The following is an 18,339-nucleotide window of genomic DNA, read 5'->3' as shown; positions in this document are numbered from 1 at the left end:
TTCTTTCAGAACAGCACATTAATTCCAGAAAAAGGATGGAAATCATGAAAAATGAATGTTGAGAAACGGAGTCAAGAACAATTCACAATATGTAAAGGGGAATGCAAAACCTCTTTTTTATTTAAAAACAAACAAGTTGAGATTGTGGTTCTACTTTTCCTTGTTGTTTTCAGTTTCTGCAGATACCTGTGAGCCCAGATAGTTTCTTTGGCATGGTGTCCTAGCAGGCTGCTGTGAATATTCCTCACTTCCCAGCCTTTGAAAGCTGAAATCTGTAGCTGTGTTGGAATAAAGAGAATGACTGTGGGAACAGAGACTTACTTATTCCAGGATGTGTACGCTGCTGGGGTCCTTGGGAACCGCAAGGATGACACACAAGTTCTCAAAGTGTTCCATAATTATTATTATTATTATTATTATTATTTTTAGATAAAAATGAAACCAGAGCTTATGGGCCTGGGGGAGCTGTTGACACAATGATCAGGATGTTTCTCTAGAACTTTGTGCCTTGGGTGCTTTTCTCCTTCTCTAAGATGGTCAGCTGTCTGCTTAGGAGCCTTGTTGGTATCCTGTCCCCCATCACCCCCTTCCCCCCCACACACACACCTTTTATTTTTGTTTAAGCTTGAGAGACAGAAATCTGCCACCAATTCATTCTTCAAATGCCTGTGGTAGCCAAGTCTGGGCCAAGACATAAGTCAGGGCTTATGTTGCAATCCCTTGACTCTTCGTTAACAGGAAACTGGAGTTAGGAACCGGGGTTGTGTTGAATCTGATACTCTAGGAGATCCTAGAACTTGATGCTAGTTTTCTTTGTTTCTTTATTTTATGGGCCAAGTAGAACAGTGTACAGGCTAATCCTCTGCCTGCTAGTGCCAAACATCTCATGGGTGCCAGTTTGTGTCCGACTGCTCCACTTCCCATCTAGTTCTCTGCTTGTGGTCTGGGAAAGTCACAGAAGATGCCTCAAACCCTTGGGCCCCTGTACCCACATGGGAGAACCTGGATCCCAGCTTTGGAACAGCTCAGTAGTAAGGGAGGGCCCAGCACTGTAGCCAGGATCCCATATGGGTCCTGGTTCTAATCCTGGCTGCTCCACTTTCCATCCAGCTCCCTGCTTGTGGTCTGGGAAAGCAGTAGAGAATGGCCCAAAGCCTTAATGCTACACCCACATGGGAGATCCAGAAGAAGCTCCTGACTCCTGGCTTCAGATCACTTCAGCTCCAGCCATTGTGGCCACTTAGGGAGTGAACCAGTGAATGGAAGATCTTTTTCTCTGCTTTTTAAATCTGCCTTTCCACTAAAAAAAAATTTTTAAGGTAATAAACAAACAAATCTTTGTTTCTTTTTTTTCTTCTCCATTTTATTTGAAAAAATGGAGAGACAGATCTTCCACCTGCTGCTTCACTGCCTAATGTACCCTCTACTACTGCCAAGAAATCCTGAAGCCAGGAACCTGGATCTGGTCCTGTTCTCCCAAGGAACTAAGGACTGGAGCCATTGTCTGTTGCCCTGCAGGGTGTGCATTAGCAGGAAGCTGGCATCAAAAATTGACTGGTGTCCCCAGGCACATGTTAGTCCCCACATCAAATGCTTGGAAACTTTCCTGGCAGAAGCTTACTGTCATACAGAGTGCGGCTTGAGAACGGAAATGCAAAAGGTGCTGGTCTCTGGCGCTCAAGGCCACTCAGCAGCTAGAGGGAGGGGGTCAGACAGGGGCTGGCATAGTTCAGGGGGACCAAGGATGGGGCACGATTGGCCTGAAGGACCCAGTTCCCTGTGCCAGCCTTTGCTGTGGCCACAGCGACAGCAGGAAGCAGGACCAATGAAGTCACAGCCCTTCATCCACAAGGAACCCTGGGGAACTGGGAATCCCCTTCACTCTCAAGGACTGGGGGCAGTGGAGCCCTGCGGACAGGAAGATGCGTGTGCACAGCCTCAGCACATGTCAAGGGCATGAGGCCAGAAGGCAAGAAGAGTATCCTCAGAGGAGGTGGGAGATGCCCAAATGAACTCACAGGCTGTGGCAGAGGGGACAGCACTTCTTTGGGGACCAATGGCAAGTTTGGAGCAGCTCAGGCTTTATGTTGGGACCTGGCTGATGCCATCTGTCCAATCCTGCCTGCTGGGTGAAGCCTCTGAGGAAGCGATCTGGCTGCCACAGTGGCTAGCAGGTGGGAGCTAAGGCAACCCGCTCAGCACGGCAGGGCCTGGAATTGCCTCCTCGGGCCCAGGGCATATGAGTTTGAGAGTCAAAACTATGTGTCTCAGCACCTTTCTTTACCCGTGGTTTGTCATACTTTGTGACACTGAGGGTTCTGCAAGGATTGGATGAGGTTACCCCTGTAACAGTGAGGCTGCATATCTGCTCCCACGACTGCAGGGGGTTCATGGGCGGTTTTTCAATTCAATGGTGGTACAGGAGCCCATAAGCGTTCTGGAGAGCCTCCATCTCCAGTGCCCACACATCCACTCTGGTCTCACTCTCCGTGCAGTGGCTGCGGACATTTTAACACGTTACAGAATAATCTCTGTGTGGCTCGCTTCTGCCCAGCTGTCAGCGAAGGCCAGCGTGGTGAGCGAGGCCAAGCTGTGATGTCCAGGAGCTTAGGTATATTAGATGTGATTTTTATTTCAGTTGCTTTCAGCAATGAGTTTATTGGCACACAACCCCTCCTAGACCAAGTATCCTGTGTATTGGCAGCTGTCATTCCCCAGGTGTTGTCAGCAGGAGCCCAGTGAGCAATTCGAACCAGCTCTCCGTTGGCCTGTTTACATGTTGCTTGGTCTTCAGCCTGTGTTTCCTAAGAACTACAAGGGCACTGCAACCCAGATCCAGGGCCTAGCCAGGGCTGCTGACCAGCTGACCAGCCCAGGAAGCTAGGCCAGCAAGTGCCCTAGAATGGGAAGCCTTCTGTGAACCTAAAGTTAGCACAAACACAAGGGATCAGCCTTAACAGTGGAGGGGAAGTGTGGCAGAGTGTGAGATTCAGGTACTGAAAGAGCCAGGAATGCTGGAGTTGAGGGTGATCCCGTGTTAGAATCCCTGCCCTGGTGGCTTTCCTTCTGATTGCCTAGCCTCAGAGCAATGGACCTGTTACTTCTTTGCAAATTACTTTGCCCCTGAGTAGGCCAAGTAAGAGAGGAGCAGGCAGGGCCAGGAAAAGGAGGGGGTCTGAGACTGGCTGGCTGGTAGTGCCTGCCATTCAGCCTGCCCTTCCTTTGTTTTTTTTTTTTCTTGGGGGGGCAGTTTTGTTTGTTTTGTTTTGTTTTTAAGATTTACTTATTTTATTATAAAGTCAGGTACACAGAGAGGAGGAGAGACAGAGAGGAAGATCTTCCATCCAATGATTCACTCCCCAAGTGGCTGCAACAGTCAAAACTGTGCCAATCTGAAGCCAGGAGCTTCTTCCAGGTCTCCCACACTTGTGCAGGGTCCCAAGGATTTTGGATGTCCTCAACTGCTTTCCCAGGCCTCAAGCAGGGAGCTGGATGGGAAGCAGAGCCACCGGGATTAGAAGCGTCACCCATATGGGATCCCAGCACATGCAAGGCAAGGACTTAGGCACTAGGCTACTGCACCAGGTCCCCTCCTGTTTTCTTGGCCCTCACAGGCTGGTTGAAGGGAAACTGCTCCCAATGGCCTGCCTTCTCCACAGGGGGCTCTCATTTCACTTGTTCTCTAGGGCCTGTCCCACGCTTCACCCTTCCCCCCTGCCTCCCAGGGAAAAACTGGGCTGGGAGACCAGACGCACTTGGGCCAAGTGCTTCACACAAGTATTCATGTTCCAGTAGCAGTGTTCCCTAAAGCAGTAGGGGTGAGATTGCCCAATTCACCTGCATCTTTTGTTTTATTTGTATTAGAAAGTCAGAAATACAGAGGAGGAGAGACAGGGAGGAAGATCTTCCGTCTGTTGATTCACTCCCCAAGCAGCCACTGTTGTGATCTGAGGCCAGGAGCCTCTTCCGGGTCTCTCACGCAGGTGCAGGGTCCCAAGGCTTTGGATCATCCTCAACTGCTTTTCCAGGCCACAAACAGGGAGCTGCATGGGAAGTGGGACCGCTGGGATTAGAACCAGCGCCCATATGGGATGCCAGTGCCTACAAGGCGAGGACTTTAGTCACTAGACTACCGTACCAGGCCCTCACGTGCATTCTTAGCCAAAATGGGTACGCCAGCATCCAGATGTTTCATCACTGTCATTTTTAAAGTTTTAATTTACTTAGAGTAGGAATACACTTTTTCATTGTTATTTATCATTATAAAATTGATTTGATAGGTAGAGATTGAAATTTTCCATCCACTGGTTCACTCCCCAAATGCCTGCAGCTGTTTGGGGCTTGGGCTGTGCCAAGCAGAAGCCAGAAACCAGAAATGGAATCAGGATCTTTAATGTGGATGCCAGGGGTCTCAGTGCCAGGGCTCCGGCCCAGGAGCTGTGACGCACCATGCCCCATGTCCCACGTTGGGCCTCAGTGACTGAGCCAACTGTCAACCCCTGGGGCAGTTCTTGATTGCTTCTCAATCCTTACCCCCGTCATCAAGTGGCTTCTTTAGGAATGTTGTTGGATTGGCCTCTTCCTCGGGGTGAGTTTAATCGTAGGTCCTGGGTCATTGACTTCACCGAGAGCTCACTATGACTTCACGAAACATCTAAAATATCTGACAGGCCACTGTCCGGACTTAGTTCCTGTGCTAGGCCCAACAGACTAGAGCAATCACTCATCCCTGGCCCTGTACCATCAAGCTCCAGTTGAAAGTGGACCTGTTTCGGGGGGTGGGAGGGTTGGCTAAATGGTAAATGTTTCGGGGTACGAGCAAGATCATGCCAGACATATCTAAGGTATATTAAGGAGTCTTTATTAATCAAGCTTGGTGATAACAGGGCCCATAGAAATAGTAAATCACAAGTTCATATAGCGACCCAGTCAATCAAAACCCCAAGAGCAACAAATGGTCATTTCCATGAAGTCCATCCGTTAAACTGAAGACCTACATCCCAGCTTCCCCAATAATATAAGTTATCCTAAGAGACATGCAACGAATAGCCTGGACACACAAAGCTGCAGACATTCACCTTTCCCTGGCTTCTCTGCCCACATTCCACTGCTGCTAGGCCTCACCTCTCCTGGAACTCCTGATAATACACAAATTGGAAATGTAAAGCATCGGACTATGTCGACCAGTGGATTCTGCAGTGATTTCTTCGTGCTTGGAATGGCGAGATTGGCCATTCCTGTTGAACTATCAAAACCATGTGAGCAAGACCCTCGAGCATGCCCCACATCGGGGACCTGGGATGGGTGGGAGACTGGGTGGGGCTTCTCCCTTTACCTCCCCTTTTACCCCAGATATAGAAGAGAATGTGTGGAAATGATAGTCTTACCCACTTTCCTGTAGCTCTTGAGCCTTTATGCCCTAATTAACTATGTAAAGACTGTCAAATATATAATAAAAAATGGAAAAAAATGTAAAGCATCTTAGCATTGCTATCCTCAGTGTGCTGTCAAAGCAGTGAATGGAGGGTGAGGAATACAGACACACAGGGGCCATGCACAGGGGATACCTGTCCTCAGAGTTTGTCCTCGGGAAGCCAGAAAGCAAGCAGGTATTGGGGAGAACAAGAGTCGGAGTGCTCGAGCAGTGGAAGCACACAACCAAGAGAGTGAGCCCTCCCTACCATGGGCCTTTAGAGGGGCTTGTGGGGGGAGTGGTTACACACCGCTGCAATACCACCCTCACTGAGGTTCCAGGTGATGATAGGAGAGCGTTACAGGTGAGCAGCCGGGAACACCTAGGTGGTGGTGAGGGAGCGGCTTCCAAGCCGTGATTCTGAACTAGCTGCCTCACCACAGTAAAGATGCTACTTCAGATGCCCCACTCGACATCAGAGTGCCTCGTTTGTTTCCTGGCTCCTTGGCTTCCAACCCAGCTTCCTCCTAGTGCTCGCCTTGGGAAGTGGCAGGTGTTCGCTCAAGTGCCTGACTCCCTGCCAACCATGTGGGAGACCCGGATGGAGTTCTACCCTCCTGGCTTTGGGCTAGCCCAGTCCTGGTATCTGGGAAGTGAACCAATCAGTGGAAGATCTCTCTCTCTGGAATTGCATAACATCCTTTCCAAAGGGGTCCAGTCTTCTGCAGCTCTGTGGTTAGGAAACCCCTCTGCTATATAACCTTTTGCAAAGTAACTCTGAAAAGTTCACACCCTGCATTTTGTTCTCTGCTTTTTTTTCTTTTAATTAATTTTGTTCTCTGCTTTTCCAGGGCTTTTAGTGTCTACTGGGCACCCCTCCTGTGCTCAGCTCATTGGGGCGTTTTGTGGGAGGTGCCTGATTCAGAAAGCTCTAATAAAAGCTTTAGGGCCCAGCACAGTACCCTACTGGCTAAAGTCCTCACCTTGTACACACTGGGATGTTATATGGGTGCCGGTTCTAGTCCTGGCGGCTCCGCTTCCCATCCAGTTCCCTGTTTGTTCCTGGGAAAGCAGTTGAGGATGGTCCAAAGTCTCGGAACCCTGCACCCACGTGGGAGACCCTGAAGAAGCTTCTGGCTCCTGGCTTAAGATCAGCTCAGCTCTGGCCATTGTGATCACTTGGGGAGTGAATCATTGGACAGAAGATCTTTCTGTCTCTCCTCCTCTCTATATATCTGACTTTCCAATACAAATAAATAAATCTTTTTTTTTTTTTTTAAATCAGCTTTAAAATTCAGATGGCTACTATTTTCCTTTGTTACTGTCAGGTTGGGCAAGGCAGGATGCTGGCCTGAGGCAGAGTGAGAGTGAAATGGAGCATCAGGGCCTTATCTCATCAGGAATGCCTGGAATGCCCAACAGGACCCACTCAGGCCCTGTCTTAGCCCACCCTGGGCAGTACCCTGAGCCACAGGTCATGTGCAAGCACACACCAGGACCTGCTGCCTTCTCGCTCCGCAGCAGCATCTAAGATGTATAAAAGCCCAGTGTTGAAGACCCTGGGCAGCCATTTCCCTCACACGGTCACCCGGCCATGTGAAAGCGGTCCTAGGCTGTCTCCCACCAGGGAGTAGTTCAACTCTCTCCCCTGACTAATAAAGCTCTGCTTGAAGTAGGCAGTCTCTGCCTCCTTTCCACCTCTCCCTTCTGCCACCATTCCCCCAGCTTGCCAACCCCCACCCCCAGTCTTTGTGTTGGAGTGTTGCTCTGCCCTGGAATGTTCTTTACCCAGATATTCTGCAGGCCAGTGCCTCTCCTCCTTCAAATCTTTACTCCAATGAACCCTTCACATAACAGTGTACTTCATAGGGTTCCTTTGGGGTGGGAGGGCAGTGCTGTGGCACTGTGGGTTAAGGAACCCCTCATCCCACATACTGGTTGCCCTACTTCTGACCCAGCTCTCTAATGTGCCTGGGAAAACAACAGAAGATGGCCCAAGTGCTTGGGCCTATGCTACTATGTGGGATTCCTGGAAGAAGCTCCTGGCTCCAAGCTTTGACCTGACCCAGCCTTGGCTATTGCAGCCTTTTGAGAATTCAGACTTTCAAATAAGTAAATCTTATAAGCAAAACAAAACAAACAAAAAACAAAAGATGAGAGTGTTCCGAGGTGAGGCGAGCCATGCTAGTCTGAATGCAATGGTTGCTGGGTCTATGAGCCCCTGGGTCTGGCGGGGCCTGGGTTGCCTGGCCCGGTTCCTTGAGCCTGCCTGCAAGGACTGGTCCTCCTTAGTGGAAAAGATGGAGCAGTGGACTGCAGGCCGTGATGAATATGGAGTATATGGCAGCCCACTGAAATATACAGAGGACATCTGGTACCACAGCAGAGGAAGGAGAACAGAGCAAAATGGACAACTACCCCAGCCAAACAATGACAGCAAAAATCTGGTTGAATGGAGACTGTAAGTTTGGCTATGTCGGCCAATGGACATTGAGAGGGTTTCCTCATTCTTGGATCAGCGAGATTGATAGCACTTCAGGACTATCAGTACCACCTGGGCAGAACCCTAGAAATGTGTGCCACATCAGGACGCTGGGTTGATATTGGGTGGCCGTTCCCCATCCCCAGGTACTGGGGTGATTGGGAGGCTGGGTATGGCTTCTCCACTTATCTCCTCGCTCCCCCCAGATACAGGAAGAAACAGAAAATTTGAAACAATGATCACACCCACTTTTCCTAACCCTCAATCTTTCCCATCCTGATCAATTATGTAAACATAATCAAAAATAAAAATAAATTTAAAAAGAAAGATGAGGGCCCGGCGGCGTGGCCTAGCGGCTAAAGTTCTCGCCTTGAATGCCCCAGGATCCCATATGGGCACCGCTTCTAATCCCGGCAGCTCCACTTCCCATCCAGCTCCCTGCTTGTGGCCTGGGAAAGCAGTCGAGGACGGCCCAATGCATTGGGACCCTGCACCCGTGTGGGAGACCTGGAAGAGGTTCCAGGTTCCCGGCTTCGGATCGGCGCGCACCGGCCCGTTGCAGATCACTTGGGGAGTGAATCATTGGACGGAAGATCTTCCTCTCTATCTCTCCTCCTCTCTGTATATCTGACTTTGTAACAAAATAAGTAAATCTTTGAAAAAAAAAAAAAGATGAGAGTGTTTGTGCAAAGAAAACTTTCAAATCCTTAATTTTTATAGCATTCATTTTTTAAAATATTTTTTCTTTAAGATTTTATTGTTATTGGAAAGCCGGATATACAGAGAGGAGGAGGGCCCGGCGGCATGGCCTAGCAGCTAAAGTCCTCGCCTTGAAAGCTCCGGGATCCCATATGGGCACTGGTTCTAATCCCGGCAGCTCTGATTCCCATCCAGCTCCCTGCTTGTGGCCTGGGAAAGCAGTTGAGGACGGCCCAATGCATTGGGACACTGCACCCGCATGGGAGACCCGGAAGAGGTTCCAGGTTCCCGGCTTCGGATCGGCGCGCATCGGCCCGTTGCGGCTCATAAAATGAATAAATCTTTAAAAAAAATAAAAAGAGAGAGGAGAGACAGAGAGGAAGATCTTCCATCCGATGTTTCACTCCCCAAGTGAGCCGCAACGGGCCGGTATGCGCCGATCCGATGCCAGGAACCAGGAACTTCTTCCCGGTCTCCCACGCGAGTGCAGGGTCCCAGTGCTCTGGGCTGTCCTCGACTGCTTTCCCAGGCCATAAGCAGGAAGCTGGATGGGAAGTGGAGCTGCCGGGATTAGAACCGGTGCCCATATGGGATCCTGGGGCTTTCAAGGCGAGGACTTTAGCTGCTAGGCCATGCCGCCGGACCCCAAAATATTTGTTTTTGAGAGGCAGAGAGACAGCGCCCGTCCACTGACTCATTGCACAATTGCCAATGATGGCTGGGGCTGCGCCGAGGCTGAAACGAAGAGCCAATATTTGAGAACCCCCTCTCCCACATGAGCCCAGAGTCTTAGCAGGAATGCTGGCATCAGGAGCCAGAGCTGGGAACTGAACCCAGGTCCTCTGAGGTAGGATGCAGGATAAAAGCCTGTCCCCTATATTTTTAATAAGTTTTTTGAAGATCTCTCATAGGCAATACTTTCAAGCATTTTGTGCAGTGACTATTCCCTTTTCATTCCATTTTCCACAAACTTTTTGAAGACCTTCTATATTATTAGTGATAAAAATAATACCCTTCAGCACTCATCATCCCCTTACAATTTTTTTTTCTTTTGCACTTGCTACCACCTGGCATATTCTTGTCTTGGTTATTCTCCCCATTAAGTTAAGCCCCATGAGGTTAGGGACTTTGCGCACAACAGTCTTCCCTAGAGCCTAGAACAGTTCTTGGAACCTGAACGATTGTTCCATTACTGCTTATTGAATGAATAAATGGTACAGCTCACAGGTGAGCAGGTCACCTGACTTGGGCCCAGGACAGATTGATGAATAGGACTAAAATGGGTCTGGCTGGGTTGGAAGCCAGCTCTCATTTGGCATCTGTGACTAGGGGCAGTTAGGTGAACTTTTTTGTGCCTGTGAAATGAGGAGAGTCCCAGCAGCCGCCAGGGGGCAGTGTGAGGGGTACTGAACGTCCGTGGGCCGGCCCGGCGCTGGGTGTCCTCGGTCACTGCTGTTGTTATCAATATCCCGTTATAATACCCGCTTGGGGGAAAAAAATGAGAAAATGGAAGTGCAGATCAGGGTAGGGGAATTTTACTTGTATTTATCAAAGAAAAAGGAAATTAGACATGAAACAGGATGAAGTGGATCCAGTTGTGTTTGGACTGCAGGTGGCCTGAGCCTTGGGAGGAAGGGCGTGTTCATCCTTGGAAATTCCTGCTGCAGAAAGAAAGAGAAAGCTCAGGATAGGGAAGCGGGGAAGTGAGGGTGAGCTCAGGGGGGTGCAGAACCCGGAGGGTGGGGCGGAGGTGGTGCTCCTGTAGCAGGGACTGGCTGCTGGATGCCCAAGAGCAGCATGGGTAGGGGGCAGATGGGCACAGGTGCCAGCCATGCACATCTCAGCCTTGGCCCCCAGCCCATCCCCTGCTCCCACGGAGAGCCTGGGCGGGTCACTTCCTCTCGGAGGGGCTGTCACTCATCCCAGCCCCACACCCTGCCTGTCCCGAGAGTCTGCTGTTGAAGTCCTGTGTGCCTTAGGGCACTAAGAACTCTGTTCTAGAACAGAGTCGCTGTTGTCTTGTTCCCCGTGAGAGCCCCAGTCTGGACAATAGCTAAAACACTGGCTTCTGCAGAGAAGGGAGGGACTCACAGGGCAGCCCTCCCTGCTGACACCCTGGGACTTGAGGCACTGAGCAATGACTCAACTCCTGGGGAGTGTGCCTCCCGCTTCAAGCAGCTCTGGAGAGGAACACCTCAGAGACCCCAACAGACATGCAGGGACAGGACCTACCTGTGCTTCTGCAGCAGGGCCAACAGGCTGTTGCTTGGTGTCGTCAGCTTCTGGTTGGTGCACACACTGCCCACCTTGTGCCCAAGCTGTGCCTTCTCTACCTGCTCCTGATTTTCGTTTCTGGTGGGTTAGGAAAGATGAATGGGTGAATTTGCTAAGTGGGCATGTGGAGAGGCAGGGGTGGGTCTCTGCCTATTCCAAGAGGAGGGCATTTCCAATATGTCATGGAATTCAAAATACATTTATTTTTTTTTTTGGTGTAAAAAAATGTTTTTCAAATCCACATACACATGGCATCTTCAAAAAGTTCATAAAAATGTGCATTGTGAAAGAACTAAAGAACTATGAGTGAAATTCAATGTTTTTACATCAAAATAAACTTATCCTAAAATTTTTGGAATAATTTATTTGACAGAGAAAGAGATCACTCCAATCTGTTGGTTCATTTCCCAAATATCCAGTTTCCAGAACCAGGCCATGCTGGCACCGGGAGCCAGGCAATCAATCCAGGTCTCCCACCTGAGCGTCAGAAACCCAGACATGTGTCCCAATTGGTGTCTTAATGACTAAGCCAAACACCTTTCCCCAAATTGATCTTAAAAAAAAAAAAAAAACTATTTTTATTGGAAAGGCAGATATACAGAGAGAAGAAAAGGAAGAGAGAAAGATCTTCCATCCACTGGCTCACTCCCCAAGTGGCCACAATAGCCAGAGCTGAGCCAATCAGAAGCCAGGAGCCAGGAGCCTCCTCTGGGTCTCTCAAGTGAGAGCAGGGTCCCAATTCCTGTTCAGGTCCTCAACTGCTTTCCCAAGCCACAAGCAGGGAGCTGGATGAGAGGTGGAGCAGCTGGGACATGAACCAGCACCCATATGGGATCCCAGCACATGTAAGACTTTAGCCAATAGGCTATGGCACCGGGTCCTTAGATTTATCTTTTAATTGCATTTTTTCCATAATCTTTTTCAAGTGCCTTTGTGTTTCATGTGTCTCTTCTACCAGCTGAATTAGACTGCGACAGGAAAGCAGTATACAGGGCACTTTCAAAAGTTCATAGAAAATGGAATTAAAAGACAAGTTTAGGAGGTTGGCAGTTTGCTCAACCAGCTCTGTCTCCAAGTGCAGGCCTCCTATCTGGGCTCATGTCCCAGCAGTTCCATTTCCTATCCAGCTCCCTGCCTGTGGCCTGGGAAAGCAACAGAAGATGGCTCAAAGCCCTGGTACCCTGTATCCACGTGGGAGATCCAGAAGAAGCTCCTGGCTTCAGATTTGCTCAGTTCTGGCCATTGCAGCCACTTGGGGAGTGCATCAGCAAACAGAAGATCTTTCTTTCTGTTTCTTTTTTCTCTGTAAATTTGCCTTTCCAGTGAAAATGAATAACAACAACAACAACAAAAAAGACAGGTTTAGAGCCGGCACAGTTGTACAGCAAGCTAAGCCTGGCATCCCTTAAGGGCTCTGGGTCAAGTTCCAGCTGTGCTATGTCTGATCCAGCTCCCTGATGATGGCCTGGCAAAGCAGAGGGGGCTGGTCCAAGTCCTGGGACCCTGCATCAAGTGGGAGACCCAAAGGAAGCCTCTGGCTCCTGGCTTCAGACTGGTCAGCTTGGGCCACTGCAGCCATGTGGGAAGTGAACCACAGAATGGAAGATCTCTCTGTCTCTCCCTCTCTATATGTATTTTTGCCTTCCCAGTAAAAATATAACATCTCTTTTTTAAGAGACAAGTTTATAGGGCTTGGCGGCGTGGCCTAGTGGCTAAGGTCCTCGCCTTGATCCCATATGGCCGCTGGTTCTAATCCCGGCAGCTCCACTTCCTCTCTCTCTCTCCTTCTCTCAGTATATCTGACTTTGTAATAAAAAAAAAAAATAAAAAAAAAAGTTTATATTGGTGCACAAAATTTTGAAATCCATGCATAGTTTTTTTTTTTTATCATACATACTTTCCAAAACTTTTTGAAAGCCCTATAGAGTAGTGAGAAAAATCGGCAAATGTGCATCGTTAACAGACTATCTGGGACAGATCTGTTCTGTGCCTTCTGATGTCAGATGCCAAGAAAAGGAGTTTTGTGGATACACAACCTAAATCTAATCGTGAGAGGGCATCCAGCAAATTCATCAAGAGAGGCAGTGTACCCTAGACTGGATCCCAGATCAGAAACAAAATCGTTCAGGCCCAGCATTGTGGCCCAGTGGGTTAAGCTGCTGCCTGTGACGCTGGCATTCCAGCTTGTCATCGGTTTGAGTCCCACTTCAAGCCATGCTAATGGTCTGGGAAAGCAGCAGAAGATGGCCCAAGTGCTTTGGGCTCCTGCCACCCACATGGGAGCTCCAAATGAAGCTCCTGGCTCCTGGCTTGGGCCTGGCCCATCCCTGGCCATAATGGCCATCTAGGGAGTGAAGCAGAGGATGGAAAATCTTTCTGTCTTTTCTTCTCTCTCTGTAATTCTGAGGTTTAAATAAGTGACTTTTAATATATATTTTTTAAAAGTTTTATTTTATGGGCCCGGCGGCGTGGCCTAGCGGCTAAAGTCCTCGCCTTGAAAGCCCCGGGATCCCATATGGGCGCCGGTTCTAATCCCGGCAGCTCCACTTCCCATCCAGCTCCCTGCTTGTGGCCTGGGAAAGCAGTTGAGGACGGCCCAATGCTTTGGGACACTGCACCCGCATAGGAGACCCGGAAGAGGTTCCAGGTTCCCGGCATCGGATCGGCGCGCATCGGCCCGTTGCGGCTCACTTGGGGAGTGAATCATCGGACGGAAGATCTTCCTCTCTGTCTCTCCTCCTCTGTGTATATCTGGCTGTAATAAAATGAATAAATCTTTAAAAAAAAAAAAAAAAAAAAAAAAAAAAGTTTTATTTTATTTCTATTACAAAGTCAGATATACAGAGAGGAGGAGAGACAAAGAGAACGATCTTCCGTCTGGTGATTCACTCTCCAAGTGAGCGCAACGGCCAGAGCTACACCAATCTGAAGCCAGGAGCCAGGAACTTCCTCCAAGTCTCCCATGCAGGTGCAGGTTCCCAAGGCTTTGGGCCATCCTTGACTGCTTTCCCAGGCCACAAGCAAGGAGCTGATGGGAAGCGGGGCTGCTGGGATTAGAACTGGCGCCCATATGGGATCTTGGTGCATTCAAGGCGAGAACTTTAGCCGCTAGGCCACGGCACCTGGCCCAGTAAATCTTTTTAACATTTATCTACTTTTATGAGAAACGCCTACTACGTGGGAGCTTCCACCCTCTGACACATGGGAAGGTGGGAAAAAGTCGCTGGAATCCAGGCTTACCTCTGCTTTTGGCTCATGATGTCCAGGAGCAGCTGGCGGGCAGACAGTTGGCGCAACAGCTTTCGGTAGTTGTTTGTGAAGATGGCATCTGAGGAGCGCTGCGTCCTGCGGGGAAGGGGTCAGAAGTCAAAGACTGGGAGAAGGGTGGGAGGGCCCAGAAAGAAGCTAGTGGTGCTGTGTTCACCGCGTCTCTGCAGGATCCTTCTGTTGTTTTGGGTCCTCTTTACCCCCAGAAAAGCTCAGACCCTAGAGTTCTGTGTCCCACGCCCACCCAGAGAGGGGTGGCCAATGCTCTTAAGGGAGTCATGGCCCCGCTGCTGGCTCCACCCCACTCCCACCCCACAGCAGGCATAGCTTGAGGGGACTCACCTGCTGGCCTCAGAGGGGGACGGGGAGCAGTGGGAGCAGCTGCTGCTGAGTGAGAGGAGCACGAGGAACAGCACCCAGAGTGGCATGGTTCACTTCGGCACGGCACCTGCCAAGGAACAGGAGGAGAGAGTCAGGTGTAGCCACAGCCACAGCCACAGTCACTGGAATGCTTGGTCCAACAAGCCTCACTCTCTGAGGTAGGAAAAAATAAACTAGGTTCCAGTTCCGCCCCTGCCAGTCACCAGCGCTGACTTCATTTTCTCCATCTGTAAAATGGGTGTTATGTAATGACCCTGTTGGCCTGAGATGGCTTAAACAGGAGATGGATGACAGCAGCGGAATGGCCCTTGCAGGCATTTCAGTTTAAGTCAGGCTTTAGCGAGGGCTGGAGGGCGGTGGGAGGAGGAGGTAGATTCCCTCGGGGTCCTTCCGGAAGCTACTCTCAATCACAAGTGTAAATTCAGAGCCTAGTCCCGTAGTCCCTTGATGACCTGAAACTGAGAAGATCACGTCCCCTTCTACTCCAGGTCTGTGGGATGACTGGGCGGGAAGAGGCACCTGAAGCGATTCTCTGGAACCCAGCAGCCTGGTGGTCTCAGTCCAGCTGCTGCAGGGTCAGACCCATCCTGTTCTTACCTCTGTGGAGCTGAAAGGAGAAAGCCCTTAAGTCTGGCTGCAGACACTGAACTTAATTAGAACCTGTCTACACTGCACACTGTAACTACGAGGGGGAGCAGCAGGGGAAGGGCCTACTCAGGCCAGGGAATCCTCTGACCTTCTTGAATGGGAACTTTCCTGGGCGCCCCCCGTCTCAGCAGGACATCTAATCCATCCCCTGGGGACAAGCAGCCAGTCAGAGACTAGGTAGTCCCAGAGAGGGGCACACACCACCCCTTTGCCACAATCGCTTGGTGTGGACCTACTTCCTGTCCTCTCCACGTTCCCACACGTTAGACCCAGCACCACTGGAATGCACCTGGTTCTCAGGGTATCACCTCCTTTCTACAGACCCTGTGGTCTTTCCCAGCCCCCGATGCCACCCACCCTGCTCACTGTGGCCTGAGACCACTCCCTGGCTTCCAGGCAGCTCTACATGCCTCAGTGGCTAGCCCCTCCCTTGTGTGCTCTGCCTGTGCCTCTTACCAGTCAACCTGCCCTCCAGGGCAAGTACCTGCTGCTTGTGACAGGGAGCTCACTACCTATACTGGTCTGTCTGCTTTCCAGAAAGTTTTTATCATGAAAACATTTTCCCCACCTTATCAAGCCCAAACCTTTTTTCCACTGCAATACCAGTTAAAACCCTGCTGTTTCTTTCAGCCCCACCTGCCAATACCCTGCAGGTGTGTTTTGCTCCAGGCTTTCCAGTCCCTGACTCCCTCTATCCCAGCCTGCCAAGGTTGCACCCCCCACATAGGCTGGAGGGGTGGAGGGCAGGGAGGGTCCTTCACACTGACCCTACCTTTTCGGTCTCCCACCTGAAGTCTGGCTTTCTTAACCCCTGAATGATGTGGACAAATCCAAGGCTCATGACCTCACTCGCCTGTGTGATGCCCTTGGCTTTGCACTGTCCCCAAATGAAACCCAGACATCTGATCTCTGCCTTGTGACCCTCCAGCCCACCCTCACCACCTTCTGCAGAGGGGAGAGCCCGTTCTTCCTGGCCCCCATCAAATCCATTTCAGAGCAGGCTCTGTGCCCCACCTCCTGTTGCTACAGCTGTCTCCCAGATATGAAATGCTATTCACAGCTACTTCAGAATCCATCACCTGCACGTGTGGAATTTGGATGGAAAAACATGGAAAGCGTTGGCTCTTTGTCCCTGGGCCTCTAGGGGACAGAGAAGGGGGACAAACAGAAACACCTGCTTGATCAGCACCGCCCTTTGCACACTCGGTGGCTTCAGGGAGTTCAAAACAACCTTATAAGGGAGTTCAAAACAAGGCCAGCTGCACTGGCTTGGTGGACCTGGAGGCCCGGCAGTCACCATAAACCAATTGTTCCCGGGTGAGTCAAGATGCCACAGCAGCTACAGAGCTATGTGAACATCACCTACAAGGTTGCAAAATCTCACTGGACAAAGAAATGAAGCAGCCAGAATAAGTGAACCTTTAGTGATGTCAGAATAGAGATTGCATGGCCAAGGACAGACAGCTGTTGACACATATACATCCCTCGTGACAATCGAAGGTGCCAAAATTCACTGAATTGAGTGTGACATGAAGCCCACGCCATCACCCACAACTCTCAGGGGGACTTAGGATCATTCTTGAGTTGGCAATTTGCACCGTGGATGTCAGTGAGCTTTCTGCAGGGCTTCCTAATTCCTTGGCTAGAGATGGTTGAGGTCATCTGAGTTCAGGATCAGTGCACACCGGATCTACGTCACTAGGCCCACCTTTGGGACACAAAGGCTAACTTCAGCCAGCACAGAAGTCTTGCATGCACCCAAAGTAGCAGGGCTGCTTTCGAAAACCTAGGCGGCAGGAATCCTGGACCTTTCTTAGGAATTCTTACAAATATGGAGGGCCTCACAGCATGGGTGTGGCTTAGAAACCCTTTCACCAAGAGCATCTCAAGTTCTGGGGAATAGAAGTTAATCAGAGGCACCTTGCACTGTAATTCAAAAGAGGGACTCCCCAACTCTTCACAGATCGTTGGCAGCCCAGGATGAAGACATGAATACTATAGGGCCAGTCAAGCAAGGGTTAGGGCACAGGAGAAGAGAAAGGCTCTAAAGATGGATACTTGGGTTTAAAAAAACTCTAAAGGCAGGAGCCTGCTGCACACAGTAAAAAGCAAATGTTATCAATTTTCAGGCAATTATGTTAAAATTGGCTCTGGATGATTGACACCGGGGTAGGTTTGGTTCCTCTCCTCATGGAAACTCCAGCCAGCTCCGTCTCACCCCCAGCAATCTGCCACCCCCTCCCTGGCCCCGCCAGCACTGAGGGAAGGGGCACTGAGCCCTCCCTCAGCTGCCGCAGGTCTGCCTGTCACTTGTCCCAGTACCATGTATCCAAGACAATACCAAGATGGCTCCAGCCCTGGCCAACCTGCTCCTCATTCTGGGAGAGTTATGATTTGGCGTGGGGAGAAGTCCCCTGTACTCACCGCTATGCGCAAACAGGATGGCAAGGCGCCTCTCGGACTTGGGGTCTCCCTGTGGAGGAACAAAGGCCAGCACCCTCACGCCAGCCAGTCCAGCCCCAGCCCCTGGGACTACCCCTTCTCACCTCGGAGGTGGTGGATCTCCCTGTGCTGTGAGGCGCTGCTCCGCTCTTGTGATCCTGGGGCGGCTGCACTGGTCGCCGCCGGGTGGTGTTTTCCCGTCATTTATGGCTTTATTTTCCTAAGCATCGTCAGCGTCAGTCAATTACCCACAAGTCCACCAGAGCATCATTTTTAGCATCACACTGCCAAGTCATACTTGGCCGGGGGGAACGAGCACTCGGTCCTCGTTTGCACGTGGAGACTCGAGAGGGAGTGAGGAGCCACCGGGGTGCCGAGCTATACTGCCATGACCAGGGGTGCAGAGTCCAGGTGGGCGGGGCTCAGGTAGCCAAGTGCCAAGTGCCTTCTTTGGCGTCCTGGGATAACTATGCCTTGTTAATTTGGTCTCGTCCATGGGCATCTTCCTTTCCGCAGAGGGAACACTGCCGATGCATGTTCCCCTTCCCACAGTGAGGGAGATAACTCGTCTTGTCCTCCAGTAAGCAGAATTTCCCTCTATGGATTTACACCTGCTGCGGCCACTCCCCCATCTCACAACAGCCAGCCGGGGGCATCCTTTGCCATGTTCCAAGGCAGCCTGGATCTCAGCTGCCTTGGCAAAGTGGGAAGAGAGAGGAAAAGCTGGAAGTCC

At 50.5% G+C, this 18,339-nt stretch overlaps 2 protein-coding genes across 3 annotated transcripts in view; one reads left to right on the top strand and one right to left on the bottom strand.

The window, feature by feature from the left end:
- The window catches only part of RPN2 (ribophorin II), a 42,000-nt gene extending 41,690 nt beyond the window's left edge, over positions 1-310 (top strand). For both annotated transcript variants that reach the window (XM_004585793.3, XM_012927186.2), the window contains one exon: positions 10-310. In XM_004585793.3, the coding sequence (XP_004585850.2) occupies positions 10-22 (13 nt within the window). In that variant the 3' untranslated portion in view covers positions 23-310. The remainder of the gene's footprint in view (positions 1-9) is intronic.
- Positions 311-10,113: 9,803 nt separating this feature from the next.
- Positions 10,114-17,689, bottom strand: GHRH (growth hormone releasing hormone). Its single transcript, XM_058679814.1, has 5 exons — positions 17,589-17,689; positions 14,478-14,583; positions 14,109-14,213; positions 10,827-10,946; positions 10,114-10,255 (listed from the first exon to the last, which is right to left on the bottom strand). Exons 2-5 carry the CDS (start codon positions 14,561-14,563, stop codon positions 10,237-10,239), a joined length of 330 nt encoding a protein of 109 aa, XP_058535797.1. The 5' UTR covers positions 14,564-14,583; positions 17,589-17,689; the 3' UTR covers positions 10,114-10,236.
- Positions 17,690-18,339: the final 650 nt, after the last annotated feature.

This window comes from Ochotona princeps, chromosome 22 (genome assembly GCF_030435755.1).
Source record: "Ochotona princeps isolate mOchPri1 chromosome 22, mOchPri1.hap1, whole genome shotgun sequence".
Taxonomy (NCBI): Eukaryota; Metazoa; Chordata; class Mammalia; order Lagomorpha; family Ochotonidae; genus Ochotona; species Ochotona princeps.
This window is presented reverse-complemented; position numbering and strand designations above follow the sequence as displayed.

What these genes read in the sequence shown, in the direction of transcription:
- GHRH (XM_058679814.1), bottom strand. Translation starts at nt 14,563, where the DNA reads ATGCCACTCTGGGTGCTGTTCCTCGTGCTCCTCTCACTCAGCAGCAGC. An exon ending in TCCCCCTCTGAGGCCAGCAG is followed by an intron (nt 14,214 to 14,477) that starts GTGAGTCCCCTC and finishes CCTTCCCCGCAG; the next exon opens with GACGCAGCGCTCCTCAGATG. An exon ending in ATCATGAGCCAAAAGCAGAG is followed by an intron (nt 10,947 to 14,108) that starts GTAAGCCTGGAT and finishes CTAACCCACCAG; the next exon opens with AAACGAAAATCAGGAGCAGG.